The sequence below is a fragment of the Rhinolophus hipposideros genome, assembly GCF_964194185.1.
Source record: "Rhinolophus hipposideros genome assembly, chromosome: 17".
NCBI classification, from domain to species: domain Eukaryota; kingdom Metazoa; phylum Chordata; class Mammalia; order Chiroptera; family Rhinolophidae; genus Rhinolophus; species Rhinolophus hipposideros.
Genome location: NC_138063.1, coordinates 22,557,457 through 22,583,046, shown reverse-complemented (window position 1 = coordinate 22,583,046; position 25,590 = coordinate 22,557,457). Strand labels below are relative to the sequence as shown.

Below are 25,590 nucleotides of genomic sequence, written 5' to 3'. Positions count from 1 at the left end.
GAGAAGATCCCTACAGACAACTCCAATACAGTGTGATAAATATTCCAGTGGAAGAAACACAGGCAGCTATGGGCTCATGCCAGAGAGGCATGTGGCCTCATCAGGCATTTCATTCCCCTGGGCACATTGTCCTTCAATTGGAATTGGAGTTAGGCTGCCATCACTTTAAAATTCAGTACATATGACCACTTACATTGATCATTAATCTGAGGAAGAAAGCGTATCTACTGCTGACATGAACATTCCACTCTGGGCGACACGTGTAACTCTCCTCATTATGTAACCCAGTGATTCTTCTGGTACAAATCTGTCTTGTATGAATTTGGGCAGCATTTCCCCTTGATCAGCTATTCATCAGGCTTATGATTTGGCCCTGATTCCCCCTAGCCAGGTTTGATGGGGGCCTCAGACCTTGGCATGTGACAGATGAGATTCCACAATCACTGACTACAGGATTCAGCGACCCTAGAGGTTCGGCTCCAACAATGTACCTGTGGCCCAGGGCCGTCATAGCTAAGGCCAGGTAACAGCCAATGGGCATGCCTGCCTTAACAGCCTTCAGGAGAGGATGAAACGTGGGTGACTCTGTCATGTCAGGCACAGTGCTGGAGAAGGGGACAGTTGGACGATTCTGCTGCATTCCGTAGTCATTTTTGTGCAATTTCAACCTCAAGATCAAGTTCCAGGCCCACTGGTTAAATGAGGTCTCAGGTGTCTCTCCGTATCGAACAATACTGGCCAAATATGAAACCTGAAACAATTATTTATTTTAAACCACATTAGTCACGTACACATTAAGTCAGCAGGCTCACCCATCCATCTCCTTTTGTGATCGATGCCCTCGAAAGTGAGAACATGTTACTCAGTGGCACTCGGTGTTTGTGACACTAAATCAAAAAGTCATTTCTCACAGTGACTACTTCTGCTTACTTGCTAGTCAAGGTGAGTCAACTCAACCAAAAGAGTCATAATATAAAAGTTGCTACACAACAATGGTGTGCTGGTAAATAAATTTAATAACTAGCTGGAGTGCAGGGAGCTCATTTATAACGTTTGCCAATTTTGGTGGTGCAAAAAACTCCCACCATGGTCAATTTCAACCTACTAACAGGTTAACAACCCGGCTTGCAAAGTTTCTGACATTTTCCTGGGCCAGTATAAGCCAGCTCCAGCACACCACTGTAGCTCAACTCTAATTCCACAATATTAAAATAGTCACATATAGACTACTTCTTAAAGAAAAATCTTTATCCAACCATAGAACTGAATTTCAATATATTAAATTGCCAGAAATGTTATTAGGAAACCTGAGGGTAAACACTGTAACTTTATCCACCCAAGCCATTTATAATAAAGACATAAGTCCTCAATATGTAAGAGAAGGAAATACCTGCTTCATACTTTCAGAAAGAAGCCCAGCATATGGCTTCTGTGAAAGGTATTTCTGGTATGCTTCGAGAATCATTAAAGCCACTTCAGCATGGACTGCTTGATCCAGATGAAGGGTATCCTATTAAAGAGAAAAATAACCACAAAGATACGATCTTGAGATATATGTATATCTGAACCAAAAGACTAGGCAGAATAGTAAAAGGGATGTTGGACACAGAAACTAAATTTTCCAAAAATCACATCCCCTAACAATAAAGTTTTAAAATGACAATATGAAAAAAAAATGGCCAGCCTGGTGGCTCAGGCGGTTGGAGCTCCATGCTCCTAACTCTGAAGGCTGCTGGTTCGATTCCCACATGGGCCAGTGGGCTCTCAACCACAAGGTTGCCAGTTCAATTCCTCGACTCCCACAAGGGATGGTGGGCAGCGCCCCTCACAACTAGAAACGGCAACTGCACCTGGAGCTGAGCTGCGCCTTCCACAACTAAGACTGAAAGGACAACGACTTGACTTGGAAAAAAGTCCTGGAAGTACACATTGTTCCCCAATAAAGTCCTGTTCCCCTTCCTCAATAAAATCTTAAAAAAAAAAAACTTGGGGGGAGGGAGATGAGGGTAAAGGGGATCAAATATATGGTGATGGAAGGAGAACTGACTCTGGGTGGTGAACACACAATGGGATTTATAGATGATGTAATAGAGAATTGTACACCTGAAATTATGTAATTTCATTAACAATTGTCACCCCAATAAATTAAAAAAAACACAAACTGATATCTTAAAGAACCATTTCACTGCACCCAGATAGGTATGGACCTGAGTCATCCCAGACCCAAGCCATAAAATGTATCCTTGAAGGTAACCCCCTTCCCCACTCTAGAATCTCTTCAAGACTTTGGGTTATAAGTTTAAGGACATTGCCACAAAAGAGGAAGATGTTTAATTATTATAAAACAGGAAGATACTTAATATTTAAGTCTATAGTCCCTTTTTTTGTTCTACCATCATTGAAAATATAAAAAAATATTCAACAACACAGGTAAAAATATTCCTTCAGGAACCTGAAGTTCTGTCAAATTTCCTATCCAGTCTTCCTCTGAAGAAGTGCATTCCTTATCCCTCTCATAAAAGATGACTTTTCTAGCTCTAACAAAGGAGCAAGGAGACTCTCACAGCAGAGTCTTCATGCAGCTCTCTGGGAGAGAGGCGCCTGGGGTTCTGTTCACAAGCAGAGACCAGCCCCTGCAGCCTCACCCACCAGCATGTGAGAGAGAGAAGTCCCACATGGTCAGGGACACCATGGGGGAAAAGCTCCCTGGCTTCAGTTTCCTCCTCTGTACAGGGGTCATAGCCATGCAAACCACACACGATGGCTGCCTGGCCTCAATGACTTGCTCAGAACAAAAGCTGGCACACAGTTGGAGAGGACTGAGTTCTCTCTCATTTTCCCTTTAAAATCTTTAAATATTTTGATCAAGGAGCCAACTAAAGCCTAGGGTAAAGAGGCAGGAATGGTTTAACAGTCAAAATCACTTGACCTGACATCTTTAGAGACATGACAGGTAGCAAGCCCTTAATAATAATAAACTATTAATGAAACTATCACCACTGAGTACTTCACATGTGCCAAAAACTTCACATGTGTTTTAACTTGTTGAATCCTTACAACAACCCTATGAAGCAAGCTCATCAATACTGATGCTTACAGAAGAGCAACTGAGGCCCAGAGAGTTCAGGAAGCTTGGTCAGAGTCACACAGCCAGCAGGTGACACAGCTGGGATCCGAACCCAGGCAGGCTGGCTCAGAGCTCAGGCTCTTAACCAATGCACAGTGCTTCAGAAGACAAATCTGGCAATGATATGCAAGACAAAACCCAGGAGAGGCAATTAAGAAGAACTGCAGTAAAGAGCCAGAGATAAAACAACAGATCTATAAAGAAATCATCTATAAAATGAAGAACTCTGGGTGTGGAACAATTTATCTTCATTTAGAAGATGCTCACTCTGCAAAACAGAATTAAAGAGAAGATCCTAAACTCTGACACAGCTAAAAGAATTTGCAGACTTTGCAAATGATACTCAAAAATGTTGATGTTTTGAGAAAACGTTTCTTTGAAACTGATGAATGTAGAACCACCAGTCTCTAGGGAATGGTTTTAACACATACCTGTTCACCAAATCCCCAATTCAGTCCTTCTAGAATAACACAGGCCAATTTGTTCTTCACCATTGTCAGGTTATAATTCAACAGCCAATCCCGAATCACAGCTATCTCAGAGGAAGAAGGTCGCCAAAGATACAAAGGCAATTCTTTAAACAAGTATAAAGAGACCTTATTAAAAAGAAAATAATAATAATTAAAATTAAAAGTTAGGGAATACCCTATATTACTACAATACTACATTATGAACTGCTTGCAAAACTTTTTCTCCAAAAAAAGGTGGAGTTTTGTTTGATTTTTAGACAAATGAAATGGACAATCAAATCAAATGAACACTGAAACTAATGATACACCAAAGGCACATTTTGCAATACTTTACAAAGGTCAATCTTTTTTCAATATGTACATTGGTATACTTCTGTTTAGAAAAACTACCATACTAAGATCCAAATTTAAAGTCATGACAAATCAGGGGTAGGTAATTCATTTTACAAAAAGAGCACTTTAAATAATTATTTCTTCTATGTTATTTAAAAAGATATTTCTATTAACTTCAACACACTCTAGGGAGGAGGAGCAAGGAGTGGATGGAGATCAAAATGAAACAAGATCAACCATGAGCTGGTAATTGTTGAAACTGGATGTCAGATACACAGCAATTCACCATACTTCTCTACTTTTCTATCTATATGAGAGATTCTATAATAAATTTAAAATCCTGTTTACAAGAATTCTATAGCGCCACTTTTTAAATAACATATCCATGTATGCAAATTAAGATAAATCTAGTTTCATTTAATACAGTTTCCTTTAAGGGAGACTGATCAGAAGAGCTATTCATTTATAATCTCTAGAAAAATGCTATGGAATGGAAATACAATGCAAGTCACAAAAGTAATTTTAATTTTTGTAATAGTCACGTATTTTAAAAGTCAAAAGAAACAAATAAAATTAATTTAATCATATATTTTGATTCAGTATGTCCAAAATATTATTTCAACATGTAACTATTACAAAAATTATTGGTATGTTACATTTTTTGTTCACATTAAGTCTTCAAAACACAGTGAATACTTTATACTTATAATGATTCTCAATTTGGGCTCGCTACATTTCAGGGGCTCTACAGTTACATGTATTAGACAACACAAGTCTACAACATACATACCAGCATTTTTCAGGTTCCTACATAGGACACAAAACAAAATGTGAAAGAACAGTAGAAAGAATGAATTTTAAAGAGATCTTTCCTTTTCTTTCTGTGTGTATATTTGTATGTATATTTAGTTAAGTTTTCATGAGGATTTATTAATAAAAGTCTTGAATATTCTGAATAAAATAGTAAAATAGTTATTTTAAAAAAATCCTCCTTTATCTGGTATCTGACAGAAAGAGCAAAATGATGGTACTAAATCAATGAGTATAGTAATGAGATCTGGAGAGAAAAGTACCTATCCCAGCTACATAAAATAATGGTATAGCATGTATCTGCCCACCAAGAATGAAAGGAGGCTATCAGGAAAGACCCCATGTACATTAAAAGGCTAACAAGGGAATATTACCAACAACTCTGTGCCAATAAATTCAACTAGTTAGATGAAATGAAAAAAAAAAAAAATTATTTCTTTGGGCCAGCCCGGTGGCTCAGGTGGTTAGAGCTCCATGCTCCTAACTCCGAAGGCTGCCGGTTCGATTCCCACATGGGCCAATGGACTCTCAACCACAAGGTTGCCAGTTCAATCCCTTGAGTCCTGCAAGGGATGGTGGGTTCTGCCCTCTGCAACTAAAATTGAACACGGCACCTTGAGCTGAGCTGCCGCTGAGCTCCCAGATGGCTCAGTTGGTTGGAGTGCATCCTCTCAACCACAAGGTTGCCAGTTCGACTCCCACAGGGGAGGGTGGGCTTTGCCCCCTGCAACTAGCAACGGCAACTGGACCTGGAGCTGAGCTGCGCCCTCCACAACTAAGACTGAAAGGACAACAACTTGACTTGGAAAAAAAGTCCTGGAAGTACACACTGTTCCCCAATAAAGTCCTGTTCCCCTTCCCCAATAAAATCTTTAAAAAAAAAAAAAATTGATGATGGTGATGGTTGTACATATGTGAATGTACTGAAAATCATTGACTTGTATACTCTAAATACGTAATTGTATGATATATGAATTATATCTCAATAAAGCTATTACTAAAAACTACATAAAGATTATAAAAGTGATAGTGACAAATGAGAGTAGTCTATACCCTTCTTGCTCAACTTAAATTACTGCTTTTAATTTTGCTTTTAACTGATTTAAAAGTGCCTTGTTTCTTAATCAACGTTGTTTCTTCCAAGTACAAAATATAAGAATTATGAAAGCCAAACAAAATTATGAAATAAAAACGGTTAATAAACGGTAGGCTTTATAGTGAATTATTTAAAGGAGAAACCTGTTATTGGAGGAGGCAGAAAGGTCACTTTGAGGAGATTAAAGAAAAGCAATCACAGCTTTTTATAAGCATCAGCTAATCCCAAGTAGGCATAATGAATGGCACAGAGCCTGGGACACAATAAATGTTCTCTTCATCCTGTTGTGCCGATGACTCACTCCCAATATCCTTGCTTTTTTCCTATTGTTCCATTACTCCGGGATTCAAATGGAAAAAAGGCAAAACAAACAAACAAATAAACAAAATCAGTGCTTACCATTCCAACCTGGTCAATGGTGTCTTGAACTCTATCCAAAAGGATAGAAATTATCTCAGGGTGAACAGCAGTGATGGCCCCTAAAAGCTCTCGACCAACCTTTGAAAAAGTCTCTCTGGTAGACAGGGTGACATAAGATACCTAAAAGTGGGAGGGAGTGGCGAGAGAGTACTTTTAATACCAATTACCAGTCAAAATTCATTTCCATAATTTATTTAGGACGTTTTCAAGTAAAGCAGAAAGAATCTCACATTGAGTCTCAGTTCACACTGGGTTCAGAAAGATGTCAGAACTTCAGAGAACAAAGTGTCTACCCTGAGGCTGGAAGGTGGGAGGAGAGGGAATCAAGGGAAAGGCAACTACTATGTAACAATGACTTCAAGTGCTGGATGCGGAAAGTACATCCCAAGGTAGCAATAAAATAATCCCTTCTGTGTCAAAACTTTCCTAATTTGAGAAAATCACTAAAATGATGAGAATCAGAATGCATTTCACGGAAATACCTGTCTATTCCTACAAAATAAGATCCCCAACTACAAGAGCATCTAAAATATCAGCATTTACCAACTCCTCTTGAACAATGTCTTCCAAGATACAGGCTACAATCCATTGATGCCAATGCCCAACATTTTTTAATACAATGGAATAGAACAGAAAAATAACAGTAAAGTAAAATAGAATAGAAAAATGTGAGTGCATCCCGTAAGATTAAGTATTGCTTCAATTCACGCATGTGCTTACACATGTACACACACAGTTTCAGAAGGTAACATAGAATGTAATTTTTACTATGAATACTGGTCAGAATACTTGAAGAGCACATTATTATTCAAGAGCATAAATATTACTTTAGCAATGGATCCGGAGAATGCCAAGATCCATTGTAAAAGAAATGCAATTTTATGTATGTGAAAATATACCTTCTTTCCCCCTCAATTTTTTCACACCATGAAGATAGTCTGGAATTCCAGATCCATCCAGGCTTTAACCTCATGCATGGTTACAAAGTAGAAGTATCAGAACAGCTTCATAGAGTATTTGATCCTGGAAAAGAACTCATCCAGTTCTGTCGTTCTCAAACTGGAGTGCTGGGTGGAGGATGATAAGCTCTGAGAATCTTCTTCAAACACAATTTTACCTGAGTTTACTTGACTATTTTGGAGAAAATATTTTTTATGAAGATAAATAGATAAATGATAGCCTAAATTGAAAACGGGCATGTTTTTTTTTGTAATACACACAAAACTCCAATGAATGTTTTGGCAACCATTTTGGGTTATGTCCCTAGATATCTACGGGTCCAAAATGTACTCTCCTCCACTGCTAAGGGACGGCTCAGCGGAAAAGGATCTCATCCCAGCCTGTCATTTTAGAGATGAAGAAACTGAAGCCCAGAGTGCTAAGGCATCTTTTCTGATGTGAGATGGGCAATTAATAGCCGATTTAAAACAAACCCAGGCCTTCTAACTCTAGATTCAGTATTCTTTCCACCATTTCATTTAAACATTTCACGTGACTGGCAGGGTCGGAGGGGAAGGAGGAGACGAGAACAGACAGTATAAAAACTGAGTGTCAGGCTGTGCCAGACTGTCTACTTCTTACCAAAACTCAGTATCAAATGTGAAGAGATAGGAGGGGGAAATGGAATGGGTATGATTCATATTTTCAATACCCCCTATAGCGAAATCATGTTCCTCTCATTCTCTCTCTCCTCCCGTGCGTGGAGTCACGTTTTTTAAAAAAAGCAGTCCCCAAAGAATCGATAGGTGGACAATCCAAAAGAAAATGTTTTTCAGCTGACTTCTAAAACTTCATATTCTAACCTCATATATCTCCAGAACGATAATTTTTATGAAGGCTTCATCCACATCTGTTCTTCTGGCCTGAGCCATCTGAGCAAATGTCGTCAGAAGGCAAATCTCTTCCGAGCTATTCATGGAAGAAAGGCACTTCGCAAAGTTCACAAAATGTTCTGGATCTGTAAGAAAATTAAAATGGGGAAAGAATAAATATATATCACTTTACTCTTCCAGAGAAAAAGAAGATATAAAACTAAAAGACGTTTAGAAATATTTAAAGATACAAAAGCTCTTTCTGGAGTTACACAGTGTTCCTGGGTCTTTCCCGTGTATGCAGGAGATATGCATTATTAAACTTTAACTTCTTTCTTGCTAAAAGAAAAAAGGAAAAAAAACACTCTGTGTTCCAGAATGGATTTCTACAAACATCAGAAAGAAGTCTGGGCCAGATAAAACTCCAGCTCTAAATATAATGTAGCCTCAGAGGCAACATTTAACATCTCCAAGCCTGTTTCCTCATCTGTCTCAAAAGGATATTTAAGATTAAATGCCATGTCATTGGTGAAGTGCTCTGTCAACTGCAAAGCACTACTACTGTCACTAGGGAGACATCTTCCAAGGCACACTTGAAGCTACTTGGTAATTGTCAGGCACATGAGTGACAACCTACTGACGAAAACTGGTAAGACTGGCAAACTATCAGCACAAACATGGCATTCCGAACAAGAGAGATTTGATTATAAAATTTAGGGCAAAAAATTAAAACGATGAATGAAATACTGGGACACACAGTATATATGTTTTGCCAGTTTCTCAGAGGATACCACATGACATTTTGTTACTAGGGGACAGTACTGACAAACAGCTTTGCAACACATGCCAGAAAACTAAATACTGCAAAGGCAAGTTGTATGCAGGGAGGAAAAAAAGAGTCTGTTAGAAAACATATTTTCTGATGGAACTTTTCACAGCAAGAAGGCAACAAGCCAACAATTCTTTTCCTGTGTGTACGAACTTGAGAAATCAAAGGCAGTGAAGCAAATTTCCTGGATTGTCAGAATAACTCCATGGGGCACTGACCAAGTCAACTTTCATTTCCCATCCCGACTGCGTTTGTCATAGGAATGACTGTCCAAAGGATAACGAAAATTGGAATTATCATTCTAATAAGCCAAATCCGTTTTATTGAATTTCAAAATGATCCCACCAGTACCCAGAGTAAAAACATCCTCTCTTAGTCCTTCTAAAAGTAAAGAGAAGAAAGCAATGAAGACAACAGACACGCAGGTAAGCAAAGATGGACGCGGCCTGGTTCGGCACGGCTGTACCTTGAAGACGCTTCTTGCACTCAGCGGGCGGGAGGGCAGTGCAGAGCTTCCCCAGATCCCCGCTCTCCGCCTGGTGCATGAGGTAGAAGAGCTTCCAGAGCATCTGGACCGACAGCGTCCCGAAGGGCATTTCCGACATAAACAGCCAAATGCCAAGTCTGCATGATTTAAAAAAGCAGGAATCATTTTATGTCCGTCAACTTCACCACACTAAGAAAGCAGATAAAACTTCAGCTCTAACGGGAAAGAAAAAAAATTCTTAAATCCCACTATAGCAATTTTTCTAACATGCTTCAGGCATAAACACCTCGAAGATGGATAACGACAACAGGAATGCACATAAAGCTCTGGGTCTGTGCCAGGCACTGTTCTAATCACGTCATGTATATAGCATCTCATCCCATCCTCACGAAAACCAAGGCAAGTACTGTTATCGATATTATCCCCAGTTCATACGTGAGGTTAAGGCACAGAGAGGGTGGTAGTAGGAGGCAGAGCTGGGTTTTGAACCAAAGAGCCTTTTAAGACGTGGGTGACGGACAGGCTGCATGGCTGTGGATGTAAGGGCCTGCGCCCGCATACAGGCGCACACGTAGTAGATGGGAGGGGACTTGAACGCCCTCCAGGGACTCCTCAGTCATCACCAAGTGAAGTTCAAGCTCCTTGGCCCGGCGTTCAAAGGCCTCCACAACCTAGCTCAGACCCATGTGTCCAACCAGAGCCCTCTGTGCACTCAGAACGAGGCCACTCCTGGACAAGCCTGGACAGAACCACCAGCCTCCAAGCCCCATCGCTCCATTTGTGAAGCCCTCCTCTGACTTCCTCCTCAGCACTATTATAGAATCCCATCCACGCCCGACCTGGGCACTATCATTCCCTGTACCAGTGGTTCTCACACAGCAATAGGCCGCAGAAAAATCACCCGCAGACTTCGTAGGAAATGCAGGCTCCTGTTCTCTGAAAGCCTGCCTACCAAGATCCTGGTTTTGTGGGTCACAGCTGGGGCCCAAGGATGTGCACTATTTACAGTCACCCCAGGCAACTCAGGCTCATGTGGTCCTCAAACCACACAGTGAGCAGCAGCTCAGGGTACTGTGATTTATGTACACATGCTAACCACAACCATTTGAGAGCAGAAAGCAGGTTCTGTTCACCTTTGTATAGAGCAGTATGTAACCCAGAGTCCCGGTACCCAGACCAGTATCTCGAAAACAGTCAACACTCAAATGCGGGTTAAATTTTTATGCTATGTGAATTTTATCTCAAAAAATCCTACATAAAACAGGGAGGCATGCAAAAATTGTTGCCATATTTCAGGCAAAACTACTAATTGGCCAATTAAAAATAAATAAAGCTTATTAAGAGAAAAAGACAAAGAAGCAGTGCTTGCCTAACCCACGTCTATGAGCCATCAGGCCACTTATGGTCTGAACCACCAGCTAAACTCCTAAGCAAAAGTTGAAGAAACTTCTCTAAGTTTAGGTGAGCCAGGCTTCTATCTTAATAAATAATTATTGTAACATTTCTCATGGCGCCTGACACTCTTGTATAACGGATCCCAAAACAATCAGGGAAAATTGTAGAGGCCTTAAAAGTAATGTCACAAGCAAGTGCGTATGTCTGGCTACGAAATTCCCTATATGGCAGACACGTAGTAAGTCTGGCTTAGGTTTCTGCTATCTGTCATTTGGTTTTGGTTTGTCTTCTAGGTTGCGGGGGGATAGTTACTGTCAGAAATTTCCTTTGGAGTGCCAAAAAAATTTAAATTTCATGGCCTGAAATACGTAACTTCTCATATAATTTCTTCCCTAAAATAAATTTCCTAAAATAAATTACATTCAAGAACAATAGTTCTCAATATTTTAAAGTTTAAAACAGTTATTATCTTTGTTAATTACAAATATAATGTTACAGGCTGGCTCACAGCTCAGAATACAAAAGCTAGTAAGCAACCGAGCTGAGAGTTTTGCCTCAGCGAAACAGCACAAAAACCAGTGACAGGAGATCGGAGCTGGAAGACTCTTCCCCAGGAGCAGGCCAGCTTCAGGGGACAGGTGCTCCTGCACTGACCCCCGGGCAGGATCCTGAACAGGGTTTAGTGCACCTCGTAAGACCTCCAAATTTATGGACAGTATAGAATGTGTAACAAATGTAATGTAAAGATAAATTCCTAGGCCCAAGTTCTATTTATCTTAGACCCATGCCTTCGGAGTACTTAAAAGTGGTTAAAACTTAGTCAAGGAGTCCTCATCTCTCACTAAGGAAGCAGTTATTCTGTTCCGTCTGAAACCACAAAAGAATCACCATTTACCTGTGAAAAATCCTTTATGGTTTAAAAAGTATTTCCACATGTTACCACATTTGATCCTTGTAACACATGCAGAGGTCGATGAATAGCTAGTATCACGCTCATCATTTCCACTCTATAAATGAAGAAAGTGGGGCCACAATATAGACTCAAAGGCACTACATGCCATACAATTGATAAGGGGCTAAGGCTCCGAGGCAAAGGCGTACGGACAGCTCAGAAGGGAAAGGTGCGGGACAGCTGTCAGTTCACGAGTGGAGCTGAGTGGGGTAGGAGGCGGGCCCTCCTCTCCTAGCGGAGGGCACAGGCTACGGCAGAACCCGCTCTGACACTTGGACAGAAGCTCGGAGTGCAGGGTGCGCTGCTGGGCCCGCCTCTGCCGCAGATGTAACCTAGGCGTAGGAAGCAGCAAAGCGCGTGATCAGAACACAGCATTTGCATAGCCAAGACGGGGGGCCAAGACCCATGACCGTCCTGGACCTGGAAACCCTCGCAGTAGCACAACTTGAACAATCAAGTCAGCAAATCATTTGTACCGTGCACTGAGCACCTATTATGCCTCACTGTAGGCACCAGAGATGGGTATGAAACAGAATTCATCCCCTGCTCAAGGCGACCCCCAAAAGTTCAGGGGTGACAAAACTGAGATATCAGAATCCAGTTGTTTAAAGATTAAAAGAAACCTGAAAGAATCATTTCAGTCAACACTACAGATAAGGAAACTAAAAGCCCATGAATTTGCCAAAGATAAGGAATAGATGAAATACACCAAGACATTACTATAAGAGCTCTTCTTCAGCCAATACTTTCACGTCAATCTTTCTCACTAGCCAGAGAGCCATTTCTCAACAATTATCATCATACCTCTTACCTTTTGGCTTTCAGCACATGCAGGACAGCTCTCAAAAACAGCTCATCAAACTCAACCTGTAGTTTCTCCACAGAGTAGGGCTCCAGGGCCACGCCCAAGCCTCGGTTGTGGCTCACATACTGTGCCCAGTGGTCACTCACATAACCAAGGGTCATCCTGAGCGTGAGGAAACACAACACAGCACTCTTCATTAACGAGCTCAGTATCGGCAGCTTTGCATTGTATTTGAAGCACAAATTTATTTCAACACATGTTTATTGAACACCTACTATCTTCTAGGTTCTGAAGGAAACTCATTGGAGAGGAGGGAACCCTACCTACCCTCATGGAGCTTACTTACATTTAGTGGAGGGCAAACAGACAATAAAGAAAATAAAGTAAACTATATAATCTGTCATGTGGCCGTATGTGACATTGAGAAAAGAAAATAGGAGAGGGGAATAACGTTTTTCTGGAGGGGAATTGGTCGGGAGCAGGGAAAGTCCTCACTGAAGAGGTACATGTGCGTAAAGACGGGAAGAAGTCACAGGGGTATCTAAGTGAAGATAATCCTGGTCGAAGAAACACCAGTGTGAAAGCTCCAAGGTGTGTTCGACATGTTGGAAAAGCAGCAAGGCAGCTCGTGTGCTAAAGCCAAATGTGTGAGACAGAGACTGGCTGGAGAGGAAATGAGAAAAGTACCAGGAAACCAGACCATAAAGGGCCCTAGAGGCCACTAACAGACTTTGGCCTTTACTCTGCAAGCGACTGGGGGCGGAGTGACATGAGCTGACTCACCATTCACAGAGAACACTGGCTGTTGTGAGAATAAGCAGGGACAGGAGTGAAGGGCGAACAAGGGCAAAAGCAGGAAAATAACTAAGGAGGCTACTGTGATACTCAGAGAAAAACAACCGACAACGAACCAGGGTGGTCACAGTGAAGTTGGTGAGAAACTGGGTTCTGGAAACAGCATGTTTCACTGATGCAAAAGGACACACATCTTTCACACTTTAATCTCTGCAACTGGAATGGATGTTAAAACTGATGGCATGCTATAATTTGGCAGCATTTTTTCTTTCTTAATGGCACATAACATACATCTTCAGATTGGTAGTACCTGAGTTTTGATAAAAGATGGTGTTTTGAAGGTAAAGAGGGGTGGACGGTGGCTCAGTTGGTTAGAGCATGAGCTCTGGGCAACAGGGCTGCCAGTTCGATTCCCACATGGGCCAGAGAGCTGCACCCCCTGCAACTAGAATGTAGACAACGAGCTGCCACTGAGCTCCCAGGCGGCTGGATGGCTCAGTTGGTTGGAGCGTGTGCTCTCAACCACAAGGTTGCCGGTTCGACTCCTGCAAGGGATGGTGGGCTGTGCCCCCTGCAACTAAGACTGAACAACGGGCAATTGGACTTGGAGCTGAGCTGCGCCCTCCACAACTAGACTGAAGGACAACGACTTGGAGCTGATGGGGTCCTGGGAAAAACACACTGTTTCCCAATAAAGTCCTGGAAATACACACTTTTCCCCAATAAAGCCCTGTTCCCCTTCCCCAATTAGATATTTTTTAAAAAGATGGTAGAGAGATGATAGAGTTAGCTATTAGATGGGATGTGGGGTGTAAAAAAGAAAGTCAGGGATGACAGCAGATGTTTTGGACTGAGCAACCAGAAGAATAAAAGTTGCCACTTAGTGAAATTGGGAAGACTGTGGAAGGAGCAGGTTGGGAGGTGAAAAGAGTGAGTTCGCTTTGGGAATATTAAATTTCAATGTTCATGAGCCGTCCAAGTGGAGGTGCTAAGTTGGCAGCTAGATATACAATCTTATGAGAAGGTATGGGCTGGAAATATAAATCTGAGAATTGTAACAGTGCTTGTATGATATTTAAAGACATGAGAATAGATGACATCCCAAGAAGCAATTTTGGATAAAGAGAGGAGATCCAGGGACTGAGCCCTGAAGTCTTCTAACGTTAAGAAGTTTGGGAGGTGAGCATGAAATGACCAAGGAAGCAGAAAATGAACCACCAGTCAAATGGAGGAGAAACCAGGAGACTGTGGTATCCTGGAAACCAAGCAAAGAAAATGTTTTAAGGAGAAAGTAATCAATTACGAAAAAGGCTGCTGTGTGAACTATGTGAGAAACATAAAACAGGATGCAGACTTAGAAATGGCCATGGGATTAGTAGCACAAAGTTCATTAGTAACCTTCATTCTTCAGAGATGTTTGGGTAATGTTGGGGGAAAAGCCTGCTTGTGGAGAGTTCTAGCGAGAATGGAGAGAAAACACTGGAAGCTACAGCTGACCTGAGGAGAGGGACCTTGTGGGAAACTGTCCTACAACTGGAAGCTATGAAAAGAATCTGTGATAAAGAAAAGTAAGCAGATGGAAAACAAAGAAAGAATAATCATAATATGCCACAATAATTAGTTGCAAATATTTACATAGAAATAACAAGGTAAAGAGTGAATATTGATCTTAAAACAATACAAATGTCTTTCCTACAGTTATTGTAAGAATAAAATGAGAAGGCATAGTCCTGGCACATATAAGCACTTAATCCACACAAACACCCTGCATGTCAGCCCAAGGATCGATTTTACCTTACTTACCAAGCAGAATCAGAAAATGAATATCGGGACTTCTGATAATAAATAGATAGGCTTTTAGCTCTTAAAAAACTACTCTCCAAGTCACCAACCCTCCATCTCATTTCTATTACACTCTACTGAAGGCCTTCTCTAGACCTTGAAAGTGACCCCCAGCCTTTGAGGGCATACTATAATCATTTACCTGGCTTTGTAAAGCTGATGGATACAAATCTAAAATAAATTAATTAAAATCAATTTTGTTTTAGAAACAAAAATGGGGAGAACTTTTATATTTTCTTGGAGGGAAGAGAGATTGGAAGAAATAATAATGTATTTATATGCTGTAGGGAATAACCTAGCAAGATAAAAAAAAAAAAAAAAAGAACTTGATGCAGCAAAGAGGATATAAAATTAATTCAATGAAAAGCAGTCTCAAAATTTATATTTAATAATAGAAGCATAAACCTATTTTTCACTCAAATAAATGATAATGCTTTCCCAATTTCAATACAGTAGTTGTTGATGAAATCTTTGCGACTTTCTTTAAAAAGCATCTAACAGAAACTGGAAAAAGAATGAGAGAAAAAAACAGGGAAACAATGACACAAAATAGCTATTGCTGATTTCCCATAGCTAAGTGACAATCCCCAGGGAAAAGCCAGGCGGTAGAAGAAAAGAGAGAGTGAAGGAAGTGAAGAGAGCCTGCATTTTCCTTGACCAGGTTCAGTTTATCTGGCTAAGCTCAACTCAGCAGCTGCTCTGAGGATCCTGATTCCAGGACCAATTATCTAGTAAACCAGTTAAATTTGAGATAATTAAATATTCTGACTGGAAGCATTTACAGAATTCCCAACAGGTAACTGATAAGAAAAAAAAATTCTTACTTTTATGATAAATAAGACCGGAAGTATACACCTCAATGCCCATCATCCCAATTATGCAGTATCTGTGTCTGACCATTGTGGAAGCAAATAGAAACAATGCACCAACAGCAGTATTACCTGATCATATAACCAATTCGCTTCACAAACTGCCTATAGCGTGCTCTATTAAAGGTTTCTAACCCCACAGCCAGAAGTTCCACTAATGAGTTAGCAAAGGCAAAAATTTTCATCATCTCTTGAGGTCTTGTGGTTTCAGGTACATAATCACCTGGAAGTTAAAATCAGAGAAAAGGGAAAAATTATAATTACTAAGGAAAAACAACAAAGGCTACAGCAGAGATCCCTCAATGAGGAAACAAAGCCAAGATGGAGAAGAATTAACAATCCCCTCTGGCTCGTATGTCAATGTGAATTGGGAAACCTGAGACAAAGTACAAAATTAAAAGTTCATTCAAGCTGGGCCATGTGCTAGCTAGTCACCCTTTTTGCACCGAAGCACTAAGTAGGAAATTACAAGCACAAGAGAAAAAAAAGAAGCCTCATCAAAGTGTGATGCAGTTAGCTCTGGAGGGTACAGCCAGGCAAAGGGGAACCTGAACTAGGAGCCCACACAAGGTGTAAGACTTGATGCTGAGTTCCTGTGTTTGAGCTTGCCACTAACACGTTTTACATATGACAAAAGACATTAAGTCTACCTTTTGCCTTAAACCCAAGAAGATGTTGAAAGAGTTCATGAAATGGGAACTGTGATAAAAGGATAACCAAGTCATCTTCATTAAGGAGAATCCAACTGGTCTCAGGGTCTTCATCCTAAAGAGAAAAATGCAAAAGCACGTCAGCTGATTTGATGAGATCACACTTTGGACCAGAGTTACAGGAGCCAAATTATCACAGGTCTCAATCATACGCATGTGGTATTCTCATGAGTCTTCCAGGATTGAACATTTAAGATCCAGGACAGAGATTTATAATTATCAGTTCCAGAGATGGGCTGCAAATCCTCTGAAACTGCGATTACAATTTTATGTAATGTCTAGGTCATGTCCGTTCTTCAATGGCTAAAACCGGTCTTACTAAATTTCCATCCCAAAGATGTTTTAAAAAATTCCTCTAGAGTGGGGATCTTATTATAAAGTTAATGCTTTGACAACATCAGTGAAAGCACCATTACTAGAGTCCAAGTTATTTTAGCTACACGTCTCTGGCTCTAAAACCCAGGTTTACTGTTGTACTCAACAGATTTATCAAGAAGCAATTAGCATTTGCTTTGGATGACTGAAGTTCTGTAACCAATCAGTGCTGTTAAAAGCAGAATAAAAACAACAGCCGTCATACAGGGGAACCTTCGGGGGGTTTTGTTTGCCCAGAATTTTATGATGACATAAAAGACAATCCTAACATAAAGTTTACATAATATGTAAACATTTCCCGGTTCCAAATTCTTCTACCTCAACAGGGAGATATTCTAGAAAAGGGTGAAAGCATAGCACATGGCTTAGAGCACAGGTTCTAGAGTCTCCAACATTTAATGACTATGTGATTTGGAACAAATTCCTTCACCCCTATACCTCAGCTTCCTCATCTGTAAAATGGGATCACAATAGTATCCCACTGCCTCATGGGATTGTTGAGAGAATTAAATGAGATGATATGTGGAAAGTGCTTGGAACAATACTTGGCACATAATAAAAAGCTCAAAAATGATTAATCAAAATAATACAGGCATGACGAGTTACCTCTTCTCCTCCCTCATCAACTAGTGTCCACGACCCAGACGCAGGCCCCGGGGAGGATGGCTTCCATTCACTGGGCTTCATGTGGCACAGGAACTCTGCTCGATTTCTAAAGGACAAACGAAATCACTCCAATCACAAACACAGAAAGTCCACACACGTGCGTTCTGGATCGTCTACTCACCCTGAAGAAGAGTCAGACATTGACCCAATCTTCAAATGGTTTAAATTAGCAAACAAGAAATAAGAACTGACTAAAACTCAAGGAGACCAAAATGTCACTAATTTTAGTACAGAGACCACAACCATTCTGAATTAGTAATGGTGAGTAATTGCAGAAAAGTAGTTATGCTAGCACCGCTCCTGCGCACAGTGGGACCTCAGTGGGACATATGAACAGTGGGACCTCAGTAGGACATATGAACTGCTGCAGTACGTTAACTCTAACCAGGCTTGCAGAATGTTGCCAGGTAGGTGCTTTACTGCATAGAAAAGGATAGCCCGCAAGTAATACAGAAGCTTGTTTAGGGCAAAAAAGTACATATAAACGCCAAAAAAAAAAAAAAAAATTTAAGTCATATCCTATCTACCCTGTATCCAGGCAGTGAGACAGAGGAATCGGGAATTCCTGCCAGTCTTTCACAAAGGGTTGGCTGAACCTGATGAGTAGGTGTAACGAGAAGCTTCTTCTCTTAGATCACAACTCGGTTCTCAGTCCTCTGTTCCTTCCTCTTTAGTCTGACCCTGAAAATTCATCGATTCCTTCCTTTAACCAGGAACTTTCTTCCAGGACTTCCAGCTCTGCAACTCCTATGCTGCCTTTTCAACTGAAGGAGCTCCAATTCTTAAGCGCTAAATGTGTCCAACTGTATGCCTCGATGACTGCAAATTTTCCTCCTTACAAAACAGCTCCCTTCTGTCTTTTCTGTCTCCTAGGGCTGCCAATACCTTCTGGGTTACTCGGACTCAGAAGTCTATAAAGTTATGTCCGAACCACTCCTTTCCCACATTTGCTTTATTTAGTCAACTGCTGAATCCTTTCCTGGGAAGATGACCTTTAGGGTCCTTCTTTGTCTTTCTCATTACCATGACCCCAACTCGGCGCGGAGGCAGACAGACTTCCTGGGGCTGAAAGCCAATGGTGGTAACTGTTCAGGTCACCCAGACAGAGACTCTGCCTCCTCCCCCTGTTAAGGATGTGCCCTCCTGATGATGGGTTGGGTTCCAGTCAGGAGAGCCAGATGTCTGTAATTGTAATTAAGCAGAAGCACACATTGTGCCTCCAGTTAAGCCTAAACTTCCTTAAAAACAACTTTTAACCTTGTTCAAAAACCCTCAGTTGCTCAAAGGCCAGAGCATATAAAATCTAGATCCCTGTGTCTTAACGTCAAGGCCTTCTATAACCCAACTCCACTAGTTATTCACCTTTACTACCATCTCCCACACACCCTGCATTCCAGCCAAGCTGACCACCTACCTGTCCCCTGGACAGCGGTCCTCACCAATACTTTGGGCCACTGCTCACTGTTCTCCCCACCTACAGTACCTCTACGCCTTCTTATTGCAATCTGTTCCATCCTTCTACTTGGAAACCTCTCTGACTACTCCCCTCTACTTTCTTTATTCTCCTTACTGCATCAATCATACCGTGTTTCCCCGAAAATAAGACCTAGCCGGACCATCAGCTCTAATGCATCTTTTGGAGCAAAAATTAATGTAAGATATATATTAATTTCCTATATTAATTTTTGCTCCAAAAGACACATTAGAACTGATGGTCCGGCTAGGTCTCATTTTTCAGGGAAACACGGTAGTTTCACAATTCAGTATTTAAATCTCAGTGGCTTTTTGTGTTTTTTTCATATGCCACTAAATCTGTTCCTCTCAGGACTCAGGAACAGGTAATTTTTTTTGTCTCCCCACAGCACCTTTCACAATGACATATGTGACAGGAGAGGCAAAACCACTAAAAGTGGGACCCAAAAAGGTTAATACATAAGCAGTTAATAGGGTCACTTTGGGACAAAGGATATGAAACCCAAAGAAAATCTGCAATGTTCTGGAATGCTCACACTTCCCTTAGCAGTACTTTGGATCTGGGGAACTTAAGAAGCCAATAATTGTTCTATAGAGAGAAGCATTTCAAGTTCTATTTCAAAAAGCTCTTCCACACTTACTTGACAGGAGACATTAGCAGGGCAAGAGACTGCATAAAATGAAAGACCCCTGATGGGTTATTCAACACTTTGATCTGAAATCAGAAAAGGAAAATGCATACTGTAGAAAGCCAACAACCCAGTATCCATAATCTTAGTTCACCAGCATTCTGACAAAGGGAGCTATTAAGAAAACAATGATGGAACCGGCACCTAATCCACAAGAAAACACAGCTCCTGGGTTACTTGGCAGTAGTGATTCAGCTGTACTCAAAGGGCAGAGGTAGCTGAGCAGTTTACATCAACTACCTGTAACAATATGAGACACGGGGCAATAGCACTATTTTAGTCCAAAAATAATAAAAAAATAAAATAAAATAAAAGGTAACGTGGAGAAGTTGGACTTGGCATACAGTTGGGTTCTCCCCATCTGAGTGGTTGCAATGAATGACAAAACAACCCAAGGCAAGCAGCAGAGAGCAGAATCTATACACTATATAACCAACACCTAAATTGACTGTATGAGAGTTGATCACACAGACCTGAATTTCTGCTGAATTAAAGAACATTAAGGTGCTGGTCGTTTCTATTATACCTGTACCAACTGTGGCGTGAGGTGGATTAATTTAAAGAAGTTGTACTGGGTATTACAGAAAAAAGTCCTGCGAGCCTTCCCACACATAAATTTTACAGAATTAAATACTATTGAACCTACCAAGCCAGATACAACTGAACTTTTGCAATTCTATGTTAATTTCAACAATTAGGGGTAGCCCACGAAGTTTCAGCATAAAAACTCCTACAAATACATACTGGATATATTTTTAAGAGTCTAATTTTAAATACCAATATTTTTAAGTAGCTTTTTTTTTTTTAAAGCAATTTCTTCAGGAAAACTGTTCAACAAAATCTCCCTCTCATCTATCCCTCAAAACCTGGAGGCTATTCATCATACCTGGATGAAAGGAACAGCCCATTTACTAACACCAGCTGGGCATCGAAGAATATGGTTTAGAAGGAAGAAGTGATCTCCAGGACAGCCAACTCTTTGTAACACTGACACCTGAAAAACAAAGGACATGCAATTTCACTATTTAAAAAGAAGAATGTATCTAGAGGTTTAGTGAAATCACTTATCCAATGTTTAAATACATGTGATCTTTCAAAAGAGTAACCAAACATAAAACATACTACTGACTGTTGAGTTCCTACCACAGACGTACACAGAGGCCTATGAATCTATGAGTAATATGATAACAGATATCTTCAGTAGTTTCTCTGCACACCCAGTTTTCACATCTGGCAAAGGACAAATTGCTAACGTTCCTGGCCATACGTGAATAAGATAGAATTCAAGTAATCTATTCTGTTTGCAATTGTTTCTCAAATCCAAATAAATATGCTTAGAATGTCACCTCATATTTAAGAACTCTAGTATGAATCTAAAAAAAAGCATACAAGACAGCCGCACTGAGAAACATAACCAACAAATAACCCATCCCTGTAACATACCTTTCCTACTTTTCTGATATCTTTCTTTTTCGCCTTAAAAAAATTTTTTTAAGTATGACTAAGTGCAACATTAAACCTAAGACGACAAAAAGAAATGATGTGGGAAAATTTTAGATGAGATACCTATATTCTGAATATGCATCTAATCTTAAATTTAGCATGCTTCCCACATTTCCATCTCCTCCTATGTTGAAGCCAGAGATCATTCAACATAAAGCTTATCAGAGAGAAAAGTCCTTTGTGCTTAACAATGCACTCGGTAAATGTAATTTATTTCCACGTCATGATCCAAGACAATGTCACTAACTCATTAAATGAAACTGTTGAAGAAAAACAATAAGAAGAATTCTTAAGTTACCAGGGAAATAAAAGAAAGCCTGCCGTGTCTATTTCTGTTCCCTTACCAATTTCTGCAGCCAGAGAAGAATATCATCCTGGAACTGGGCATCTTCACTAACTCTCCGGGTGAACAGGAACAAGACACTGATGCACTCCTTTAGCTGACACAGATCAGAGGGAATGCTTTCTGCCTGTTTAGAAGCTGTAAATTAAAGACAGAGTTAAATGAATCCCACATAAATGGTGCTTGGGGGTGGGGAGGGAATATTTATTATCTTCACTTTTAAAAAGAACTTCAAAGTATTTACTTTAGATAAAAACCCAAGGAGAAAAGTTGCATCAAATTATTTGAATTTCTACTAGATATGTAAACCAAGAGTATTTAACTTTGTGAAGTACTTCAAAGCAAGGGAAAATTAACTTCATCAGATTTTTTATTTAAAAATCAGCAGATCTCTGGCCCAGCCCCAGCTCTTTGATTAGTTATGAAAACAGTGGAGGGCGGGGGAAGGATATTTTTACTTTAAACAACCCTAGTCTCTTTCCCAGAAATAAAAATTACTTGATTCAATTATAATAGCATAATACTTTACACATAATACAGTAAGCCTTACTTTCTTAAAACCCAAAATAAAATGAAAAATTCAGAACATGACAGATCCTCTGGTGAAAATGAAGTACAATAAAAACAGCCTAACTGGACAAGCAAAAATAAAGTACAAGAGACAGAGGATGAAAAACTTTTCTGATGATCAGTTCCACAATCAAAAACTGTCTGGACTCGACTTGGTAACAAGCACATAACTTAGGACAGCAAGGGCCATTAATGACGAAGAGCGAACTTTTTTGGCTTCCTAGAGAAGCAGAGAATGACAGCCATAGGGAAGGCAGATCTGGCAGTGGAAACCTCTAGAAAGGTTGTTAAGGCAGGTCTCAATCCTATACTAGGGAGGTAAGGTACAACAGCCAGCACACATGGTACCTTGTAACACCAGGTACAATCAATTCAACTAGATGGTACCCCTCAATTCTTTTTGCGTTTCAGACTACAAGAAAGAGTGAGGCTTTCATTACGTACGTACCTTGGCCTTGCTGTTGAATCGCTAAAGATCTCAGAACAGCCGAACTATTGAGCAATGCATAGATGTAAGACTCCACTTGCAACCTTGAGAGCACAGAAGTGTAAGAGTGCAGAACCAGCGTTTGGTGGAGGTGCTCAGATTTGGCATCAAACAGCTTCTTTAGCTCCCCCAGCACATTTTCACTCATCTCTACTCTTTGGTAGCGATGATAGCCTGAAACTTTCACTTGATCTGCACAGATACCCTAGCAGTGGAAAATATGAAACCAGTTACTCTTTGCATTTGAAATGATCCGGCAGCAGGTCTATGACACACCGGCTTCTGTACCATCTTCAAACGCTTATAAATCACGGTGAGGGGACAACAGTACCACATAGAGAACAATAAAGCAAATATATAATCAGGTGCCAAGGAGTATACTGCCAATCACCAATGCATCACAAGTTCAGAGAAGAAAAACCCTAAGAAGTAGGTGGGGAAAGGTACAAGAAAATAATAGAGCTTGACCCTAAGACTCATGATGGATGATCTTACCTTCTACTTAACAAACATCAATGTGATATCCCTTCAACTTGAAGGGACCTCAAAATACCTCTGTACCTACCCTCATCATTCTGTGATTCTGCTCAAAAGAAAGATCCCCCCCTTCCAATACTAACACTGCCAGCTGTGTTCTCGATTCTAGCCTCTCTTCTTCAGTATCTCCAAATGTTTCCCTCTTCACAGACTCCTTTCTATCTACAAAGAGAAATACACGTCTCCCAATGAAAGAGGATTAGAGCTGGGGAAAATCGCGTGTTTCTTCCTGCTACCTCTTCCAGCTTTCCTTCAATACCAAGGTTGCCGAGGGTGGCCTTCTCTTCCCTGCCATCCTGCCCAGGCCACTATGAAATGGCTTTCCTGATGGTCACCGAGGTCTTCCCTGTTTCCTCATCTCCCCTTAACCTTGCTCCATGATCATCCTCTCCTTGACACTCTCTACCACTGGATGTTCCTGTCATTATGCCCAAGGTCACAAACAGAAAGGTCCACGGGCTGAATCTGACCTGAAGGCATGACTTCTTGGCCTCTACTGAGTGTATGTGTGGAATTAGTTGCCAGCATTTATAGCTCAAGACCCCGCACATGAAAACCCAGACTTCTAGCTTCTCTTGGGAACTCCTGAGGTGTGGCAATGCTGGACCAATACAACCTCACAACAATAATCAGCTAGGACGCAAGAGCAGCGGCCCCCACTGGACCAGGCAGGAGCTTCCCCAGGGACCACCGTCCCTCTCAGCCTGCTTCACTTCTCCAGTTACCTGCGTGGCCCCTGCAGGCACCGGATTTTGATTCCTACACTGTACTACTCTGAGCTAAGACAGGGTCCGAGTGGGTATAAAGAGCAGACCCCAGACTTGGACGGCATCACAGGAACAGTAGCTCCCCAGGCTCCTGGGAGCTTTACACAACATGAGTCAAAATACCTGTACAGACAACTGTTCCTCCTTAAAGTGCCACAGTCGACTTTTAGCATTTTGGCAATCAGATGTCAGAGCAAGAAGCTCAGCTTCAGCTAGAAGCAGCTGCTTCCTACACCGTGAGTAGTTCAAAAGCAACTCATAGAATTCATGCCTGTCCTGATGAGCCAGGCTGTCAAATTCCTCTAAGTATGACTCAACATTTTCCAGCCATGAACCAGGCTCAAAGATCTTGAGCTGTTCTTTAGTAAATGGTACCAGCTCCGGCTGAGATGGGAGCTCCGGGTAGAGTCGCTCATTACGCAGCAAGGGTTTCACCGCCACCAAAGCTGGCACTTCTCCAGCAATTTCCGCTGGCAACGGGGGATATAGTTTTTTCACTTTAGGTGGCTGAAAAATGTCCGTAGCCTCACAAGAACTCTGCAAGCCAACATTTTGTAGCACCTCTGAAGACAGACCCAAGGCTTGTTTGTCTTCTTTGCTATGTTGAGCTTCTCTGACCTGTAAGTTTTCCACTTCCTGCTGAGTATAAGAAAAACTAGATTGCAGTGTGCTTCCAGAAGGTCCGCATTGTACCAATTTACTTTCTTCCACTTCCGTCAAGTTCTTGGGGATTTCTACTTTGGTTCCAACATTGTCTCCAGGGTCAAACTTCAGTTTGACTGCATCGACCCCAACACTGGCTCTGACCTCCTCCCCTTCCTTCAGGGTCTCTGTGTCACAGGTCAGGGACCCTTCATTATTTATAGTTAGGGAAGTGAGTGATACATCAAACATTTCACTCTCGTTTTGTCCACTGGCATCATTCTGGAGCTGGGAATCAGATAACACCTGCAGATGGTCTCCTCTGAATTCACAAGCTGGAGTAGGTATTTCCAGCTCTCTGGAGGTTTTTGGAAGGGAGACTTCATCAGACTCTTTGCTCTGAAGATTTTCATATTTCTTCTTTTCCTAAAATCAAGATTGATACTGTGAAATAACTTACAGCAATAACCAAAATTCAATGAGGAATTTAAAAACTGTATATAAAAATCCAACTTTTCTCATTTAACAAAGGGAATCTGTATTCACTTCATAAATAACGTCTCGTATTTCGTATTATTCAATTTTAAAAATGTTGAATTTGGAGATTCACTACTCTAATCCCAACAGAGAAAGACATCATAATAAGCAGCAAATTATGATTCAAGAATGGAAAAGACAAATCTTAATTAGGTCATTCTCCATTCTGCTAGAGGTTAAGTGCAAAAGAAGTCTCCAAGTATCTTAAACTTCAATAGGTTTGTCTTCATTATTTTGACAAATTCACTTC

At 40.8% G+C, this 25,590-nt stretch overlaps 1 protein-coding gene across 4 annotated transcripts in view; it reads right to left on the bottom strand.

Annotated features, from left to right (window-relative positions):
* EPG5 (ectopic P-granules 5 autophagy tethering factor) overlaps positions 1 to 25,590 on the bottom strand; it is a 98,810-nt gene that overhangs the window by 62,254 nt on the left and 10,966 nt on the right. For all 4 annotated transcript variants that reach the window (XR_013995313.1, XR_013995314.1, XM_081079135.1 and 1 more), the window contains exons 2-16: positions 24,285 to 25,229; positions 22,819 to 23,062; positions 21,802 to 21,938; positions 20,841 to 20,948; positions 19,907 to 19,980; positions 17,733 to 17,838; positions 16,692 to 16,806; positions 16,114 to 16,264; positions 12,542 to 12,697; positions 9,363 to 9,520; positions 8,059 to 8,213; positions 6,236 to 6,376; positions 3,559 to 3,723; positions 1,391 to 1,510; positions 492 to 751 (exon numbers count right to left, since the gene is read on the bottom strand). Coding sequence is in view for 2 of the 4 variants with exons in the window: in XM_081079135.1 (XP_080935261.1) it covers positions 492 to 751; positions 1,391 to 1,510; positions 3,559 to 3,723; positions 6,236 to 6,376; positions 8,059 to 8,213; positions 9,363 to 9,520; positions 12,542 to 12,697; positions 16,114 to 16,264; positions 16,692 to 16,806; positions 17,733 to 17,838; positions 19,907 to 19,980; positions 20,841 to 20,948; positions 21,802 to 21,938; positions 22,819 to 23,062; positions 24,285 to 25,229 (3,035 nt within the window). In the remaining 2 variants the exon portion in view is untranslated. The remainder of the gene's footprint in view (positions 1 to 491; positions 752 to 1,390; positions 1,511 to 3,558; positions 3,724 to 6,235; positions 6,377 to 8,058; positions 8,214 to 9,362; positions 9,521 to 12,541; positions 12,698 to 16,113; positions 16,265 to 16,691; positions 16,807 to 17,732; positions 17,839 to 19,906; positions 19,981 to 20,840; positions 20,949 to 21,801; positions 21,939 to 22,818; positions 23,063 to 24,284; positions 25,230 to 25,590) is intronic.